Here is a 19196-nt window from a genome sequence, read left to right as displayed (position 1 = left end):
TCGCGTTACCCATTCATCCGTCACATCACATACCAGCGTTACCGGACGTTACTCGCTAAGTAGATCTTCGCATAATCTTCGCACCGCGTAGCCAACCGATATTCCTTCGCACCGGCAACGGGAATACGTTCGTTTAGCAAGCTTTATTGCGTTCGGATAGATAGTTGATAGAGTCTCGTTGCAATGGCAGAGTTTAAATAAAGCTTTAACAGAAAACAAACAATGTTACGGTACGGTACGGTTTTTTGAAGAATTGATAGCGTTTAACCTGGCAAGCGGCCATTTGTCGATACAATCAAAAATCGATTGCTTCAATAAGACAACAAACATAACATGAGTGAAACCATATTTGCTAGTATGAATCGGTTAGAGCAATAAAGAGAGAAACTTAGATCGGCCCCCGTTTGGCGGACAGGAACTCATTACTCCGCAGCGCACGAAAACCGATGTTTACGTAGTAATAATAAAATATCGAAATCAGACAGCATAAAGATACTTTTCGTTTTCCTTCGCCAGATATTGGATAGTAGCGCCAAGATACAAAAAAAGCAAGCAAAGGAAACTCCAGTTTTGATGTTTGTTATGTTGTAATATTATGCATACAGTTACGATAGACATCCGCCAGGATTTCCCGAGGAACCGTGTTGACACCTTTGCACACAGCGGGGTTATCTGGTTATCCATTTACTTTTCAATATATTCACGAATAGTATTTCATATAAGAGCTGGGAACGGGGATTAGTGAAAAAAGAACATTAAGCAATTAGCAAAACAAAGCACAAGAAACAGTCTAGTTTAATGCAAAGACACGCAAAGCAAGTTAGCAACATAAAACAACAAACAAACAAACCAACAAAAAAAAAACAACAAAAAACACAAAACAACAACTGGAAAAGTGATAAGATAACATTTAGACATTTAGCTAAAACCAACCAATTTAGGGCGTAGGTTAACTTAAGCTAATTCAAATCGACCTCCAAACTTGCCGCAATCTTAGGAGATAATAAGTCTAGAGAAGAAGCGCACACATCACATGTCTGTGTGTGTGTGTGTGTGTGTGTTTAAGTGAGCGTAAGAATATAACAGGAGAAGAATAGATAAATAATAAGCTCTCTCAGCAAAACATACTTCAAAGCATTAACAGCGAATACCTTGCGCGAAATAAAACACGTACAGCAACCACGAGAAGCAAACAAAATGGACGAACGTTGATGCAGAGAAGAAAAAAATATACTCACACACACTCAAACCTGAACTCATGATAATATTTAACGATGCCAGAACATAATACGTTTACCAAAACTAACGCAAACAGCAACCAATTGAATTCTCACTAGCTAAACGAAAACCAATTCCAATTTCACCTTGCGCAACAAACGGAAAGCAAACCAAACAAAAAACACTACTATTATTATTATTATGATTATGGCGACGATTAGTGGCCATAGAGAGCGCGAGAACGAAACTGTACATACACACATAGGCAAATCGAGCTATTGAAGTGGTAGTGATTAGGTGGCGTAACGCCACGCGTAGCGAGACAATGGGCAAACACGTTACACATTTACGAAGAGAAAAAAAAGATCGCAAACTATTAGAAGTCAGGGGACACGGTCAGGGGACAGCAAAAGGAAAGTATTGTACAAGGGGACATTTTCCAACAGCACGCGTCACATTTATTAGTAATCAGAATCTTCGATTCGCTATCATGGATTGAGCTTGCGCAAAGTTAAATATGGCCGAAGCACGTGACAAGGATGCCCGTTACCGATTGGTGCGTTACATTGACTTGCTGTACACCGATTGCGTTTTACACCAATTAAATCCTATTTGATTTAATTCGTATTTAAACAACGTACGACCGGATATCAAGTGTCGGGGGTTCCGCATTCTTACTGCCACACACGTGCGTCCATAGGAATGAATCATTTTCAGCCTCAAAGCCGACTCTTTTTCAAGTATACACGTAACTGATGGTTTTAATCTCGCAACGAATCGGTATTCTATCGGCGTCCTTGTTTAGCGCGCTTTGTCCTCCGTTTAGCGATTGTGTTGCTTCTAGCGGCGTTCCACAAACATTAGTACATCCCGAGCGATGCGCACATTGCTCAAACGGTTACAAACAAAGGTTGGTGTGAAGTGGAGAGCAAATCATAAATTGTGATGTTCAATGTTCGAAAGTTGTGGGATAACCGATAAGGCAACAGTGAACGGCCATGAGCCATGGAGAAGCCATTTGCATTGTTGGCGCGAACAATATTCAGTTATTGCCAGTTGTAGTTTTTGCAAAGATGGAACGAAAAACGTGGTGGTTCTTAAACGCGATTCGGACGCATTCACTGCATTTGTACATTTTTTCACTATTTTATATTTAGCAATATTTCTGAAAAGGAACAACAACAAAATCAACAAAAAAAAAACAAAGAAACAAAGAAAAACAACCCGTCGGAGGGGAAGAAAACGTTACGGAATAATAAAAAATCAATTTAAAACGATCACAGAAAGAGCAGGGTGGTTGAAGTTATTTCTTTACTATCGAAATTTATAATATCACAAAATTCGTGCTTGAAAGTGGAGATGAGTCTTTTAAAACCGACTCTAAGCCCTTCCCAACAGCAATAAGGATCAAACATGAACTCTTACGCTGCGTTGTGGCTCCATGTGTGGCTCCAACTCCAAGTGAGTTATTAGGGACTCGCACAGGGAGGGATTTGCACAAGCATTTCTGCAGCCTCGGTCTACATTAAATAGCTCAGTATCCACATATGCGTTCTCAGTCTCTATTAAATCTATACATAGAGAAAAAAATGAAAAATATACAAGAGAGAAAAATGAAAAATTACTGCGCGTGGTACAATTTTTTTCAACTTAACGTCTACGACATCTAATAAGAACTGTTATTTGAATGCAACCGGCGATTTCATCGGTTTGACGTTTCAAACGTCAATCGTTGCGAGATGGGTAACAAAATCAACTGTGGCATGTTAAGAGACCAACAATTTTAAAATTGGAAGCAAATAAACGCTTCTTTTTACTTTCTGAACTGTAATTATGAAAATCATAATTGTTTTGCGTAATTTACATCCTTGAAACAACACTATCCCTCAATTCGTAATTATCAACCACACAAACGCAATCCGATTTCACCCGTGTCCCACATCAACCTTGTCCCGCTGTCAGCTGTCAAATCGGGCACGGCACAACAACAACAATGGTGTAAGCATTTTCTGCTGCCCGTAAGCCCGTAAATTAATTTCGATCGCGGATGCGGAGGCAGCAACATTAACTGGCGCGCCGCGACAAAAGCACTTTTTCCTCTTTTCGCGACCGCTGTGATTGTGCGGGTGCGACTCGAATTAAGGTGCAAGTTGCTGTGCTGTGCTGTGTATGCGTGTGCTTACCGTGGCCGAAGATGCGTCCAACTCACAATGCAATGGTCGTGTTGCATTAGCTTGTGCTGTTGTGTGGTGATGATGGTGGCGCTCGGTGAATTAGGGCTAAATTAATAATGCTTGCAGGCGGTCCGGTGTGAAATTGCACAGCCCACAGCAAGGCCCAGAGTGCAACGCTGCCGGTGGCATTAGGCATGTAGCGAGTTCCGCTTTCCCCGTGACAGAGGCTTGTGTACGACGACGGCACACAAGGTGACGAAATCGGTCCGTGCTGGTGGGAACGGAAGTGATTAAAAGTTAGTCATCGCGCACCGGCCGAACCGGGGCCGAGTCGCCTGCCAAACGGCGATTGCATGTGTAATTGAAAACAAAAGTGAATTTATTGCTTAAACAACCGGCGGCCGGGCAAACGAATAGCGCTCCACAAACAAAAAGCTCCCCTGCCGCCTCGGGAAAGAAAGAGAGGGAGCGCGCGAAAAGGTCAAGGCAAAGCGTTTTTGTGTGCCAGCATAATTGAAGCACGCGCTGCACTTTTCTTTGTTGGGCCAGCCTCTGCAACAGGAGGGACGCGAACCGTTGCGATGGATTTCGTCAATCTGCTACTGTTCTGCCTGATGTCGTGCGTGATAGGAGCGGTCGTGATGTTGCTGATCCAGTACTACGCCTTCGTGCGATACTTCCGCCTACCGGAACTGGACCAGGAGCAGGAGAATCAGCGCAGATCGGCGTTCAGCGAACGATACGTCCTGCCCGATGTAAGTCCCCTGTCGAATTCTCAATTTCCGCTTTCCCCTTTTTCACTCACCACTAGTGACATTAATCCGGGTTGCCCCTTGGTGTTCCGTACAGAGCATACCTTACCCCGAGGGTCGTGGCCCCACCGTTGTGCATCGAAGTGGAATAGTAGAAGCCCAATGGATATCGGGCTGTTTTTTGGGGGGAGCAAAGGAGCGAAACAAACAGCAAGACCGGGAAACGAAGTTACACCACTGTTATTGCCACCGCAGGGGCTGGAGAAATATGCACGAAAACTCGTGACCTACTTTCGCCCGGTCCTACACTGCAGCTCCGGGGAGAAAGGAATGGTCGGATGGAGGCCTGTTTTATTGCTGGCGTGTAAGTCGCCGCCGCCGTCGTGAAGACACATATTTTTTTCCGTATCGCTCACCGTGGTCCGTCGTAGCAGCAGGGCTACAGGGCGATTCGTTCCGGTTAAATGACGTACCGGTGCGCCCTGCATCGGTTCGACCAGGAGCAAGTCCCTCGAGCTGCTGGTTGTGATTAGCGGCAAGTCAGTTTGGCGGTTTGTGGGGGTTTTTAGGCTGGTTGATACAACCCACCAGTGTCATCATCATCCACCCGGTCGTGTGTCAGAGACTGTTGCTGGGCTGTGCCAATCGTGGAGACAATCGTACGGCCGGATTTGAGTTGATAGCAGGTTTCACAGTTTTTTGTTGGTTCGTTTTACGACACAGACACGTACCGGATGTCCTAATGCTACGCGCACCCGTTGATGGGTTCATCGATTTCGGTGGAGGTTTTGTGTTTTTGCTGGTGAAGAAGAGCGATGTGAATTAATGGCTTTGCGTGTGCCATTTGTTCCGTGCCCTGCCGTGTTGGGTTCGGGACGTGAATTCACCACGGAAGGGAGCTGATGATAAGAATTTGGTGTTCCGTCTTCGAGAAAGAATCGAGAACTATTCTTGGAATCGCTTAAGAGTTTAGTCTAATTATGGTATAAAATGGCATGAAATTAAATATTCCTTTTTGGTGTCTTAAATAAGCGCCAGGAGTCGACCCTAAGAGCTAACCAATAGGCATTGGTGTGTTTGGTGATTAGGCGCAAAGGAACATGCACTAAAAAGACATTTTAACGAATCTTCATATGGTTCAGTTGATTCAGTAGAGTTTAATTTTGAAGCAAAATTCTATGTCCGCTGATCGTTCGTAGAGGCGAGATCGGCGCCGATCCTCATAGAATAGGACTTGAGAGGAATTGAATCTCATCCGGACCGTTCCCCGGTAGTGAGGGAACGAACAAAATTGAGGCTCTGATGCTTCACACCCTGTACAAATAATCAAGAAGTTTCTTCATTGGTATTCCCAGTAGAATAAATTTTCAACCCCTTTGAAAGAGTAGAACACGGCCTCTCGTCACCCCAACCGCGGCCAATTGATTTTGAGGGACAAAACTCCATGGGAGGACCTTTCCTATCATTCTGTGACCGGACATTAACATCGTCTGGTCAGCCATTGACATTGAAGCAGCAGATAACCAAGGCCCCAAAATTGCTAAACGCAATCCTAAACTTAATTTACCAAATGCCAAGGTTAAGGTGCCTTCTAATCTTCTAATCAATTGAGTTATCTGTGGCATTTTTGTTTGCATTACTGTTCAAAGTTTGTTGTTCAAAAAAGATCAGGAATGTGTCTTGCAAAGAGCGGTCTTAGTAAGGTAAAAGTAATCTTAAGTTCAGATCTGAAACAAAAGCTTTGCTGCTATGGTTGTTACTTCGAAACAAGCAAAGCAATAAATCGAGTACTACAATTGACCTCAAGAACTCTTAAAATCCAAAAGACCCATCAAGACAAGAAACGGGAGACATAGCGCGCAGACTGGCAACTCCTTTATTGCTCTACCGGCACGAGTCCTGAGCTATGCAAAGAGAAGCTTTCACGGCGGATGTAAGGGTGTAGCTATCCGTGATGGTGGTGGTGACGAAGGCCGTGACGAAACAATGCCCGTAACACGTGTCTCGACGTGATTCCTGAAAAGGTTTGTGTTCAGTACAAAGTAAAGAGAACCAAAGCAAGTTAGTCGCCTCTTATATGGACTGGCTTTCCTGTAAAGTTCCCAGAAAGCCACCACCACCAATTACTATCGCTAAATAAGTTTTATTTCAGACACACGGTCCACCAAGAACCTAGCACGAAATTTTAGAATCGAAAGCTTTGCATCCCCACAAGTCCACTGAACAAAACTTCCGCAATTAAGAGAAACCTCCAAAGAGGGCAGAACTCATCAACTTCTCGTCAGGAAGGTGCTCACCAACTTTCCCAAAAGTCGCGGAAAAGCTATTCTTCCGAGCGCATTGTACAATGCCGGTTAAACGAAGACAACTAAAACTGCTTTATACGCATAGCCGCCATGCCTCTTTTCATTATTGTAAAGCATTAAAAACTGCGCTACAAATCTCCGCTCCGGTCCATCTTCCGCTCTGATGCTTTGGCGAAATAAATTCTTCCGCTGGATTATGAAATATGAATATCCTGGTGATGGTGGCGATGGTGGTGGTGTGCCATAAATGATGCAAAACGATTCATGGACGATTCGACACCGGGACACACTGGAGGCAGCATAAACGAGTCAAGCGCTCATTGCGATTTAATGAAGCATCGGATCGATTTTGCACGTACAAACTCTCGGCCACATCTGGCGCGTGTGGGTATGTTTCGGGTAAATCTCAACCCCCTCAACCACGCGGGGTGCTAAACTTTGCAGGTGTACCGCACCCGAAACTCGCCACGGTTTAGGATTATGCAGCGAGATTTAAACTGCCCCTAGCAGCAGAACCGTCGGGGAACTGTTGCTGTGTTGTGGAATGATTTTCCGCTAAAGAATCTTGCCTTCAAGAGTGACTCTCTCACTGGATTGGAAAGTTGCAACAAACCGTGTTTCCTACTGTCCTTTGGCCCATGCGCGCAGTGGGGTGGCGCTAAGCAAATATTTATGCTAATTTTTAACCCAACCGCCCAACAACAACACCAAACAGCCCACAGCAGCGCAGAGACAGATCAAAAGGACAACCCTTCTTTTTTTTTTGTTTGGCCTTCTCCGCCGAGTGAAAAGCACCACCACCACCACAACCACCTGACTGACCCGGTGAGGTTGGGCGGGAAAATTTCGAACGGAATAGCAGTCTCCACCCCGACGCCCACGGTTCGCAGAAGCTGGCGCTGGTTGAGAAGTTTCAACCCATCGTCCCATATTCTGTGCACATTAAATAAACTGAACTTTTCACGGAAAGCGACCGACCGCGTTCGCTGTTGGGAAGGTGGGCTTGCAAAAGAGGGGGAGATGGCGAGTTGGGATGGGAAAAGTTGGGCGAAAGAATGTTTCATCATGGTACCCACCCGTACGTACGCCCATGGTTCCGCGCGCGTGCTGGAAATCCCATCGAAATCGGTGAAGAACCAACTCTCGGCCAAGACATGCCACAGAATACCATGACCATTCATGTTCTTTTTCTTCGTTTTAGCCACTTGGATGTTCCGTGTGTGTTTCGGTCTAAGGTTTGGTCGGTAGCTGATAAGACTTTCCCAACTAGTTTGGGGTGACAGTGTGCGCATCCCCCCCTGAGATTGGTTTCGAGATCCCCCCCCCCAGAGAAGCTGATGCTCCACACTGCGAGATCGAGTCCTTTCTACAAGGATGGTTTTGCAACCCTTTTGCTGCAGCAACGCTTCAGCGAATCCTTCCATGTGAGCGGACGAAAAGAAAACAAGAGTAATCCCCCCACCTTGTTCGATGGCAGCGGCGTTGTTGGCCGAGAGAAATGGATGGGCAACCGCCACCATCATCGGGTGTTCCCCGAGTACTTGCTGCAGTCTGGCCTGTTCCAGCTGATTCCATCCTAGCGCCCTTCGCACGATTCCTCAATTCAGCCGGATGCATGAATTGGAAAATGTCAGGCAGAATGGAAAAGGAACTTCCGGGTTTTTCTTTTGTCAATCCCTCCCCCTGGGCTTTCAATTAAATCCGATAGCCGCCATAATGGAAGTAGCGACACACACACACACACAGAAAAACGGAAAGCCTTCCGCCCTATTAATCCCAACCTGCTCTCGAGCTCGGGAAGTTCCATTCTTTGTCATTGTAGTTGCTTAATCATCTTTCTCGGAGAAAAGCGTTTTTTTTCGGATGCTTAGAATTCCCACCATCTTCTGGATGTGGGGCGGTTGGTTCTTTAAATATTTCAAAACTCGTTTCGCCCGTACCGTGTGTCCTGTTCCTACTACTCCCAGGCGATATGCGAGAAGTTAGACCCGGTTGAAGATGCCGGTGCAAAACCCCACCCGGACAAAGCACATAATGAGTGGTTATAAATAGTGTACCGGTCGTGTAGTTTTCGGTGCTCCAAGTACGCTTTGTCTGCATCTTTGGACGTGTGCTTTGCTGCTGCACAATGTGACATGTACCACGGAGCGCTTTTCGGTGGAGCTTAACCGTATCGCTTCATGACGTCATGGAAAAGATTTTTCGAACCACCGGCCGCCGTACGAACCTTACATAACCGGCATACGTCCCAGCGCTTGAAGTTATTGATTGCAGTTAAAACACCTGCAGCAGCCTCATGATTTGGTCCATGGAATTCGCTCACCGACGGGGGCAGGTGATGTTAAAGATTTACCAACGTGGTCTCGTCTCACCTGTTAGAACTCAAGGCAGCACAAACATCGTTAAAAACGCTCCCACATCAGGTTAGTAGGCGCCTCTGGTTCATAATTTTCATCCGCCCCGGAGAAAACTAATAAGAATGAATGTTCGCCCGCAAAGGGAATAGTGTGCTGCTTTCTTTTGAAGGTTTGCAGATCCTTCGCTTCCACCTGCTAACAAGCAGAAGAGGGCCCCAGTCTTCCCAAAGTCTCGTGAAGTTATGTTTTTGGAGACATTTTTTGCTATCATTCCATCTCTCTGTCTCTCCCTCTCCATCAAGCAACCGGGTTTTCTCATTATCACTTTGGTTTTATTGCCCAGGCATGTTCGGACGGCTTCCGGGTTCTGTAAATTTTACGACCTCAATCTGATTCCCTGGGGACGTACACAGTTCTCAGAATAATGGGTGGGTAGTTAGGACGCGCGACAAGAAGTTTGCTGGAGCATGGAATTCCTGGAGGGGAGTTTATTTATTGCCAAGATATTTAAGGCGGCCTAGCATTTCTTGAGGAGATACGATTTACTTCCGTGAGGAAAATGGACTCCTGCCAGGATGAGCAAATGGGTCCTCCAACGAATCCAAAGTTGCAATCCAGTTGAGATTTAAACCCAAAGCTGGGCGTGAAGTTGAGAAACGCGTTAACGACCATTTTTGAATTGCCGACATTGCTCAACAAGCAATTGAACCTCGGCAAGTTGTTCCCTCAGTACACAACGAGCTCCCTAACGCAACCAGTGTTTGCCATCAATTATTATCCAATCAAAGGCTAACTATGCGTGCCCGAAAAGCCGCGAGGTAACGAGCCTCGCGTCAGTCTCACACCAATATTACGATGCTACACTCCCGGGCACGGTTGACGGTAGTGGCGCTGCTGCATGTCATCCTTCCCAGCACTCGCGGACAGTTTATAATGAATAACGCTCTGCCCGGTGGTAAAGGATTGGTATTGCATGACGCTGACGATGGCAAAACTCCCGAACCGCCGACCCAGTCCCCAGCGGCACCCTGTCTGGTGCGTGCGATCGTTACGCCCGAGTCGAACGCGTCCTTCATCATTCCCGACCGGATCTACGACATCGCGACGCTCGATCAGCCGTCATCGAACATCGAGCTGCCGGCCGTACTGCACCCGATCAAAGACTTTCGCTGCATTACGGTGCGCATCCAATCGCAGCAGCAACCCAACTCGACCGAAATCGTCGAAGGCCTGCTGGACGTATTCTGCGGCCTGAAGCTGCTCGTCCGCTTCACCTTCTGGGTTAACCAGGCCACGGGCTGTACGGATCTGTTTCTCGAGCACGTGCGGGTAGATTTGGAGCGCTGCGGTACGATCGTACCGTCCGCACCCGAAACGCACTACACGCTGCTGCTGCAGAGCTACTCGCAGGTTGTGTTCCGTCTCGGTTACGACTCTTCACCGACGCTGGAAGAGTCCACCCTGCTGCCGGATTGCGAACTGAGAGCCAACGGGCCACCGTCCATCGAAGACATGTGGAAGTGCAATTGCACGCTGCCGCGGGAAGCGTTCAAAGGGCTGCGACTGTGCGTGATCGGCAGTGTGAACAACATAACGAAGCTCGTCATACACATATCGATGATCGTGTCGATCGGCATCGGTACCACGTGCCTGCTGATGCTCGTTATATGGTCGGTAAGAAAGGTTTGGAGAGTGATTGAAAAATTGTAAACGAATGGTAGCTGCGGATAATAAAGTATGGTAGAGGAGAGATGGCCTTTCCTCGGTGTATTTACTCTCGTTTCCGCACGACGGACAACAATTAACAGGCAGTTGCCTTTAATTAGCGCACTGCTTGGTGATAACCAACCGACGCCAACCATTGCCAACCTTTTACGAAAAGGTCGCTATCAGCTACAACCGTCAGTCCGCAAAGGAGGACCGGGGGGGAGCAATTTTCGTTCGAATTGAGCATTTTCCTAGCGCCAAATTCATACTGCAGATAATTCACTGAGCCCGTCCTAATTAATTACCGTCACTCGTGACAACGCGCGTGGCATTGGGTGCAAGAATATCCGGAGGCGTTTCACGGCGACAGCCACGACGATGTGGCTTGGAGTGTGTATGTCAACGGTGAGAACGCTGACGCGGGACGACGGGTCAAACCGTAAACGCCAAACATGATTTTCCTTCAGAGAAAAGGCGTGCTTTATGGCGATGGTGCTCGGCCCATCCGGCCGGAAGGCATCAGTTGAAAAGACTTTGGATGTGACTTGTTGGACGTGTATTTGTGTTTTGGGAGAGAAGCCAAGGAAGAGGGCCGAGAAGCCTCTAGTTGCTCCAGGCGGAAGAGCGGCACCTGAAGGATGGGGAAATTCGCGGAAGCTTTTTAATGTAGGGATTTTTATGTTTTCCACTGCCGATGTGTGCTTTGTCTGATTTCTTTTAGGAGGATTTTGAGGAAGGCCTCAAAATTAGCACTCAGCTTGGGAGGAAAATTGTGCCAATTAAACTGAACTCCGCACCGCACGTGGGTGATTAGTTTTCCTTAGAATTATTACTGTACCCGTTCGGTCTGCTCGCTTTTTCCGACGCTTTATATAGAAGGTGAAAACAAATTGCTCAACGCGCTCAATCACCCCGAACAGGCACGTCCTTTAGAGATCGTGCCAAACACGTCCGCTGCCGGCCTCGGGAAGCTGCGTGTAGTCCCGCGTGGCGAAACACAACACACGTGGGCGAGGATCCTGCTGGGATCCTGGTTGCGACTTCGTTGGATGTTTGTACTGTAATTCCTGCCCAACCGACGCTGTGATATTGTGGAGCAATATGTATGATTTAGGGCCCTTTTGCTGTGCGCGGCTTATTATTGCCGCGCTGATTGCCCTTCGCTGCGACGGTACGACTCCCTGCGGACAGTCGAACGATGGCGCTCCATTCAACTAACTACAAACAATTTATGTCGCGTGCTCGTTTCTTAATTTGTTTTTGCCATCGCTTTTTTTCCATTCCCGACGCGCAGACCCTGCTGGAAAACATAAAGGCACCGGATCAGGAGAGCAAATCCACGATAATGGCCATCAATCTGATACTGCAGTTTCTGTACTTCGAGCTGCGGCAGTCGAACCGCGTGCGCAAGTGGTTCCACCGGAAGCTGTCGCTCGAGCTGGACGAGCTGATAAGCAAAACGACGACGGGCAAGCTGTTCGACAAGCTGACGGTGTGTTGGGAAAGGACGGGTGAGATGGTTTTTTTCGTGACTGGTAACGTACCGCTCATTTTCAGATCCGCGATCTCGACCTGGGCAGCCAGTTTCCGGAGATTAAAAACTTTCGGCTGCATGCGGTCGATCTGCACCCGGACGAGGGCCATATCGAGAGTTTGGATGTGCTGCTGGATCTTCACTACGAGGGCAACTTCCGGCTCACGATCGATGCGGACATGGTGCTGGGGAAGAAGGGATCGCTGGCGCTACGGGTGAAGCAAGTGTCCGGGTTGGCACGGTTGCAGTTTACGCGCAAACCGTACACGCACTGGTCGCTTAGCTTCATCAACGATCCGAAGGTGGAGCTGGACGTGCAGTCGCACTTCCAAGGGCGCCAGATGCAGTCCAACATTACCAGCCTGATCTCAAACCAGATACGGAAGGCGATCCGCCGGAAGCATACACTTCCTAACTATAAGCTAAGGTGCGGTTGAGGTTACTTACCTGCACTTTCCGTCATATTAATCGTGTCCGTTTTGTTCGCTTTTAGATATAAACCATTTTTCCACCGTGTGGAAGAGGACTACGAACTCAACGAAATCGTACCGAACGGATCGCTGGAGGTGACGATAGCGGAAATCTCGCGCCTAAACGCTCCCATCCGCACGCTCACCCACGTGTACTGCACGCTAACGCTGGCCCACATGCCGTGGGTGGTAGCGCGCCAGCAGGAGGATCAAAGCGTCATGATCGTGTCGCTCGATATCGAAATTCATAAGGCCAAAAACCAGCAGATCGGTATCGTGTTCAAGCAAACGGACCAGACGGTGCTGATCGATGCGGTCATCCCGAACACACCGGCCTCGAAAGCGGAACTACGCCGCGGTGACGTACTGCTCTCGATCCAGGGCAAACGCGTGACGAACATTAGCCAGGTGCCGAAGGTGATAAAGGCGCTTAACCGGCCAATGTTTGTGCTGCGCATCGAACGGTTGGTGCCGGGCCAGATAAAGAACGATGGTCTGCTGGAAGATTTCGAGCCCGATTTTGAGGAGATTGATCCGAATCTGAACATCACCTTTGTGAAGAACGTTGAGGCGGTACAAATCGGTAGCGGTAGCGCTGGTGGGACGGTTCTACGCGAGCGAAAGCTTGTGAGGCGAAATTCCAAAGATAACAGTGGCGGGGAATCGAGCCACTCGAACACACCCGGTACGACGCCGGTGAAAAAACCGATCGCTGTTGGGCGTGACTCTATTATCCCTGGGATGGAGACAACGCCGCGCGGAAGCTTCTCGGAACCAGGCACGGGCGGGAAGTTGAAGGGAAGTGGGGACTGCTACCCGCAACACTCGTCGGTTGATGCGGAATTCAACTCGTTCATTCGGTTGGACGATCCGTGCACGTTCCAGCTGATGGAGAAGTACTCCTACCTGAACCTGAGCGTGTTCGGGAAGAGTAGCGATGAGCACCGGCTGCTCGGGTATCTCAACATCCCGATCAACAGCATTCTGGTGGAGTGTAATGAATCTCACCTGGGCCATCATCTGAAGAAGTATCCTTTGCTGCCACCGGAAGCGATCGATGTGTTAGTATGAGCGTGGTTGCATGTTTGTCTCGCAGCGTCTAATGATTTCTTTCAAATTTGCAGCTCAAATCATCCCCTCTCGATGCAGTCTGGCTTCGATCAAAACTATTGCTACGGCGATGTGCTGCTGTCGTTCGTCTGGAACGGAAGTGCGCTTGCCTGCTCCTCGGCAACACCCAGCAAAGGCGTCAGTGGCGAGAACAAGAAGCAACGGCTCATCACCATCAGCCGAGGATCAGCCGACAAGCTGGATGATGCGGATCGTACCGATGGGCTGCTGGAGGTTAAACCGACCACGGCCACCTTCACACAGCTGCCGACCGTGGTACAACCCCAGCAGCAGCACGATTTCATTCGCACTCACTTCCACCGTACGACCCAGTGCGATTACTGTGGCAAGAAGATCTGGCTTAAGGACGCCGTACAGTGTCGTGACTGTGCGATGTGCTGTCACAAAAAGTGCATCAACAAGTGTCAAAGTTCGACCGTTTGTACGGCAAACGAGGTCGCAGTTGGAGCGGCGACATCCGCCCCAGTGGAACGATCATCATCATCGTCCTCCTCCTCGACAACGACAGCGAGCGCAAGCAGTGCGTCGGTTGTAGCGGCGGCCGCCTCGCCAGGTTCGCTACAGCCCGAGTTTAAAGTGACCGAACCCGAATCACCCACGATAGAGGTGGAAGACTTTGTGGACATTGCCGAAGAACAGCAGCAGCAGCAGCAACAGCAGCAACAGCAACAGCAGCAGATCGCGTCGAAGACGAAGCTCGAAACACATCGCCAAAGCTTTAGCGATCTGCTCGTCCAGGGCCTGAAGCGTGTCAATTCCGCCAACAACCTGTCCATTCCCACGATGGGTGGATTGAATCCGAGCAGCAAAAGCTTACCGCCAACACCGCAACACACACCGCGCAAACAGTCGCTCGCAAGTGTAAGCGCGAACCCGTTCCTGCTGGTAACGCAGCGGCTCGAAAGCTTGCTGGAGGACGTAAACGAGCTGAGCATGGAGCAGATTGTCGAACTGACGGCACCGCTCATCGAGTACGGTCCGTCCGATACGCTGATGGCGCTGGCCAAGAGCAGCAGCAAGGCGATGTACGGCGACTGCGAGCCGGACGTGCGGACGGACAAGATAAACAAACTGGTGAGGGCCGGCCCCGCGGACGATGCGCGTGCGTCCGCCACCGTGCGCCGTACTCAATCCTTTCCCTGCACTCTCTTTGCAGCTTTCCAAACTGCACATAGCGCTGGACTACGAAACCATCAACCAGTCCGCGCTAAACGCGACCAAGGAGAGCAACAGTAGTAGTTGTAGTGCTAGTAGTGGCAATAGTGGCGCAGGTGCTAACCCGAACGGCAAAGGTAGGTCGGCAGATTTATTTTAGCCCTTCTGCTTTAACTCACGTGTGTATGTGTGATAGAGAGACAAGCAATAGCCTGATGGAGGAGGCACTAGGCAAGGGAAGTGATCGGAACAGCGGGTCCAGACCGTGGCATGTTACTTAGGGGCTCCTTTATTGGCTGCTTCATTTTAAACTAACGATCAGAACAATCGGCTTTAGATTGGATGTGATATTGCGTATATATTGTGATAATCGTTTCAACTCGCAACTAGACTCAATTTGCAATAAATATACTCATACTTTACGTTTAGTTTACGTTTGTGAATGTATATTCGATTTGTTTGGCTTTATTTTCGTGTGTGTTTTAGTTTGATTTGGTTTTACACATCCGGAAGCGTTCGTTTTTTCAAGCACGTGGTCACATTTTAATTTTTATTTGCACCCTTTTTTACTTATGCTTCTTTTTCCCTCTTTTTGTCTGCACTTTTCCAATGTTTGCAGCTACTTTTCGATTCAATTACTACGCCTCTATATAAGCAAATAGATTGGATAAGGAGTGGAAAAGGTTCCACAACTTGCATCGAGCGCACTCGTACGCCGCAAGCTTTCCGTGGAGGTGCACAGTGGAACGAGAACAGGGCGGGATAGGACAAAATAATTTACATTTAAAATCACATCAAACTGTGGGCCTACTCTACTCCTTAGCCGTTAATTTTAATGCTGGAAATTTCTTTTCAACCTCACCGTTCTTCTGCTTTCCGTGCCTAGAAACCACCGACGGAAAGGGCAGGTCGGCAGCGCAACAGCAACACGACAGCACCAGATCGGCCTTCCTGGCGGGCCAATCGGAAGAGCGGGTGCAGGCGCTCAGCATCATCATGCTCCATCTCTGCTCCGGTCTGCAGTACGTCCAGGGTAATCTCGGTCAATGAGAATAGCATTTGCTTCGGCAGTACTCGCTGGGCTCGTCATTGCTAGAAGCTACCACCACCAGCAACAGCAGACTACCGGAGCTACTAATGGCGGACAAGTCCGTTGGTGGTAGTGGTGGTGTTGGTGGTGGTGGTAGAAAGAGTCCCTTCCGCTCGCGTCGCCTTTCCGTCTGTCGCAAGCGGGCGCTCGGCATTTTCCAGCGTTCCGCTAGTGTCAGCGCTTCGTCCAACGCTACCGGCTACAGTGCCGACAGTTCCGCTAACTAAACCACATGTCCGTCAGTACAGATACGCCATCGATCCTCACCAGCATACACGTTCGCGCTTGCCTAGGAATTTAATCTGTACAACGTGCTTAGATGTAGCTTTATACACAATCCATGACGACACATCACATTCAAAAATAGGTGAACCGATTTTTTCCCCCGTCTCGATGTGTAGAAGTAGAAGCAATTTTTGACAACATCTTTATCACACTTGCTCTCTCTATTCTCTAGTTCCGATTTCAACAACGCTTTTAACACCAACATGCTGTAGCTCACACACGTACTTCACAAGATTTCCTTACAGCTTATTGCCAGGTGTTTGTTCGTAATGCCAATCTCATACTGAAGAATCTACTAGAAATGTCAATAATTCTAACGCTACCCTTGTGAGACTGCTAGGAAACATAAAAACTCGTGTGACAAAAAAACCCCGAAATCTCCCACACTCCAGTAAAAGGAATTGTACACTTGATACTGTTTAAACGAACATCTCTTTGTCTACTTCAAACCGCGGTTCTTTCGCCGTATCTCTGCAACCATTTCCAATAAAAAAAACCCAACACACAACACCCCATCAACATCCAAGTATAGGCGACCTAACGCTACGGACTACACGGGCGACGTGGGAAGCAGAGTTGCTGCAGAAGCTGAGAACGACGGTGGTCGTCGTCGGTGGCAAATCGATGCCACTCCACCAACCGAACCCCTTCTGGAGAAGGAAATTGAAATTGAAATTGAAATGAAGGCTGTTGTTTTCGTTTAGCGTTTAAGTTTAGGCTTCGTAGCATTTAAGGGTACAGTGTTGTGGACAGTTTAGGGGAGCACTAGGAGGATATTTCTGTGTTTATAAAGAAATGAGAGAAATAAGTAGCAGGAATAAGGAACTTGAATTGCACGTTTGGTGATATATTGAAGTAGAGTTACGAGGACGTTAATGTCTCCTTTAATGGTGCTTTCAGTTAATTTATCTCTTATTTATTAACCATTAGGAAGCTATTCGGTTTCAGTGATTTGTTAAGGTTTGCATTAAGAAATAGACTAACTTTGAATGGCGATGTGTATAAACTTAATGGATTTAACTGTCCTCGAATCCTACATTCAAGGAGCACTTCGTAATATTATTGCCTTCTTTGACACTGATAGGGTCCTCAGGACATATAGGAGTCTGTTGAATGACCGTAACGTCCACGGACGCACAGATATTTCTATTAGTGCTCTCAACTGCTCTCTGAGACGATCAAGCTGAGGGTAAAATATCAAGTCAGAGAAAGCCAGAATTGGGAGACTGAGACCCTTCGAGGTTGTAGTGCTCAAAAAATGGAATAATCAAGGAAGACTTTTTTCAGACATCGACTGCGAATTCTGTACAACAATGCCCATCTCATCCAGGACATTTGCCACCATTAAGACGGATTCTTCGACATCTGGATCCAAGCTTCACAAGGATAAAACTACCAGATTATAGTCCAGAGTCCATCAGTCTCCTTATCCATAATTTTAGTCGCTCTTGATTTGCAGTCCCTTAACCGCTTGGTCCAGATCAGCTCTACATTAACTGATGATTCTGTAACGCTTAGTCTGTACATCGGGTGGATCGCCAGGACACAGATGCCTCACAGGAAAAATCCTCAAACTTGCTCTATTTTTTAATGCAAACGTTACTAGTGTTAGTGTTTCAAATCTCTCCTCGTCGCTCCCAGATACTACTATAATGGTTCGTGAATGGTACTTCGTAAACCCGCTTTTAGAAGTTTTGTGATGCGTTTTCTGTGCGTCGTGCATTCTCGTGTAGCATCCCCATATGTGTGTGTGTGTTAAAGGAAAACGGGGAAAAACCATTGTTTTGCACGTTGAAAAAATGCCAAAACCAGCAAATCATTTATACTGTAGTGTGTTGTACAATGTCTACGTTAAGGGCTTGAGCCTGAAGCACTGAAAGCAGTAGGAAGATCACATCAAAACTAATAATCGATCAAAACATAAGTCACAGCAAATGGAGATCAACGTCAAGGGGAGTAAAAATCAAACTCATTTCTGCAGGACTAAACTCACATTTCGTGAAGCGGGCCATCACCACGCACTCACTTTTATTCTAGACGTACAAGCATTCAGTAGAGCCCGTGTCACAATCGATCAAATTAAACCATACTGCACCGCGCTCTCTCTCTCTCTTTCATCCATTGCGCCTAGATTGATTAGCAAAGCCGTACGTACTGTAGCATATAAGTGATAACTGTAGCAACTGTATACAACTATAAGCTAGCGAAAACCACAAATCACTTTCCCGGCCGCGTGTGTGCGTGTTTTGCTCATGCGAAGTTTGGAGGAAGTTTTTCATCACCCTTTTTAAAACAGAAAGCCCCGGTTCGTGAAAAACCCCGCATGATGGAAAAGGCGGTAGAGTGCATAGGCCATGTTACGTGTTCTGGTTTTGTGTAATTACACTCTAATTGCTCTAATTGTTGACAGTTGTTTTTAAATAGCCCAACTCACACACACACACATAATACTGGCACACATCAGACACCGAGGTGAATACTATTATAGAGTACACTTTTAGCACTCTGGAATTACGATACTTATATTTAGGGAGACTACACCTAAACATTGATTTTCGCAACATAATACATTCGGTGGACATTGATCGGAAGGACTCCGATACAACACAGTCGGTGAGGTCGTGATAATTGATTTTCTTGTATTGCTCCCGGATAATAAGCACTAATTGACTGGACCGCGGGAGGTAGACGAGATGGGAAAAATTACACCTTACCAGGCAGCGCATTAGGAAAATTTGAAAATAAAAAACTTATACAAAGAGTAGCCGTTGAGCGGGTTCAATGGCACAGGAAGCCACCATGATGACGGGACGGTATTTTAAGTGAATTTTGTGATAAAGTTAGCACCGAGGAAGTATTTACCGTGGAATGATTTATCGACCGTTTATCTGGGGAATGGGCAGGTGAAACGCCAGCGAAACGCCTCAAGACCCCCAAAACAATGCGTAACGCTTCGTGTGTTTCGGTTCGTGCTTTGCTGCGTTACTTGCATGTGCATTTTTGCTGTGGTTCGCTGT

General features: G+C 47.5%; 2 protein-coding genes across 3 annotated transcripts in view; both read left to right on the top strand.

Annotated features, from left to right (window-relative positions):
- LOC118504857 (voltage-dependent calcium channel type A subunit alpha-1-like) overlaps positions 1–2485 on the top strand; it is a 21380-nt gene extending 18895 nt beyond the window's left edge. Inside the window, 1 exon segment of the mRNA XM_036039891.1 lies at positions 1–2485. This exon segment is cut by the window's left edge and continues 1612 nt beyond it. The gene's annotated coding sequence lies outside the window, so the exon portion shown is untranslated.
- Positions 2486–3189: 704 nt separating this feature from the next.
- On the top strand, positions 3190–18943 carry LOC118505350 (PDZ domain-containing protein 8). 2 transcript variants are annotated; one of them, XM_036041018.1, is made up of 7 exons: positions 3190–4147; positions 11809–12006; positions 12072–12475; positions 12542–13579; positions 13643–14723; positions 14806–14941; positions 15691–18943. In XM_036041018.1, the coding sequence occupies exons 1-7, from the start codon at positions 3974–3976 to the stop codon at positions 15852–15854; spliced, it is 3195 nt and encodes a 1064-aa protein (XP_035896911.1). In that variant the 5' UTR covers positions 3190–3973; the 3' UTR covers positions 15855–18943. The 2 variants fall into 2 exon arrangements, with proteins under 2 accessions (XP_035896911.1, XP_035896912.1); XM_036041019.1 differs by lacking the exon at positions 3190–4147 and adding an exon at positions 11560–11685.
- The last annotated feature ends 253 nt before the right edge of the window (positions 18944–19196 follow it).

The sequence above is a fragment of the Anopheles stephensi genome, chromosome 2 (genome assembly GCF_013141755.1).
Source record: "Anopheles stephensi strain Indian chromosome 2, UCI_ANSTEP_V1.0, whole genome shotgun sequence".
NCBI classification, from domain to species: domain Eukaryota; kingdom Metazoa; phylum Arthropoda; class Insecta; order Diptera; family Culicidae; genus Anopheles; species Anopheles stephensi.
The sequence above is the reverse complement of the archived record's forward strand: the minus strand, read 5'-3'. Positions and strand labels throughout refer to the sequence as shown.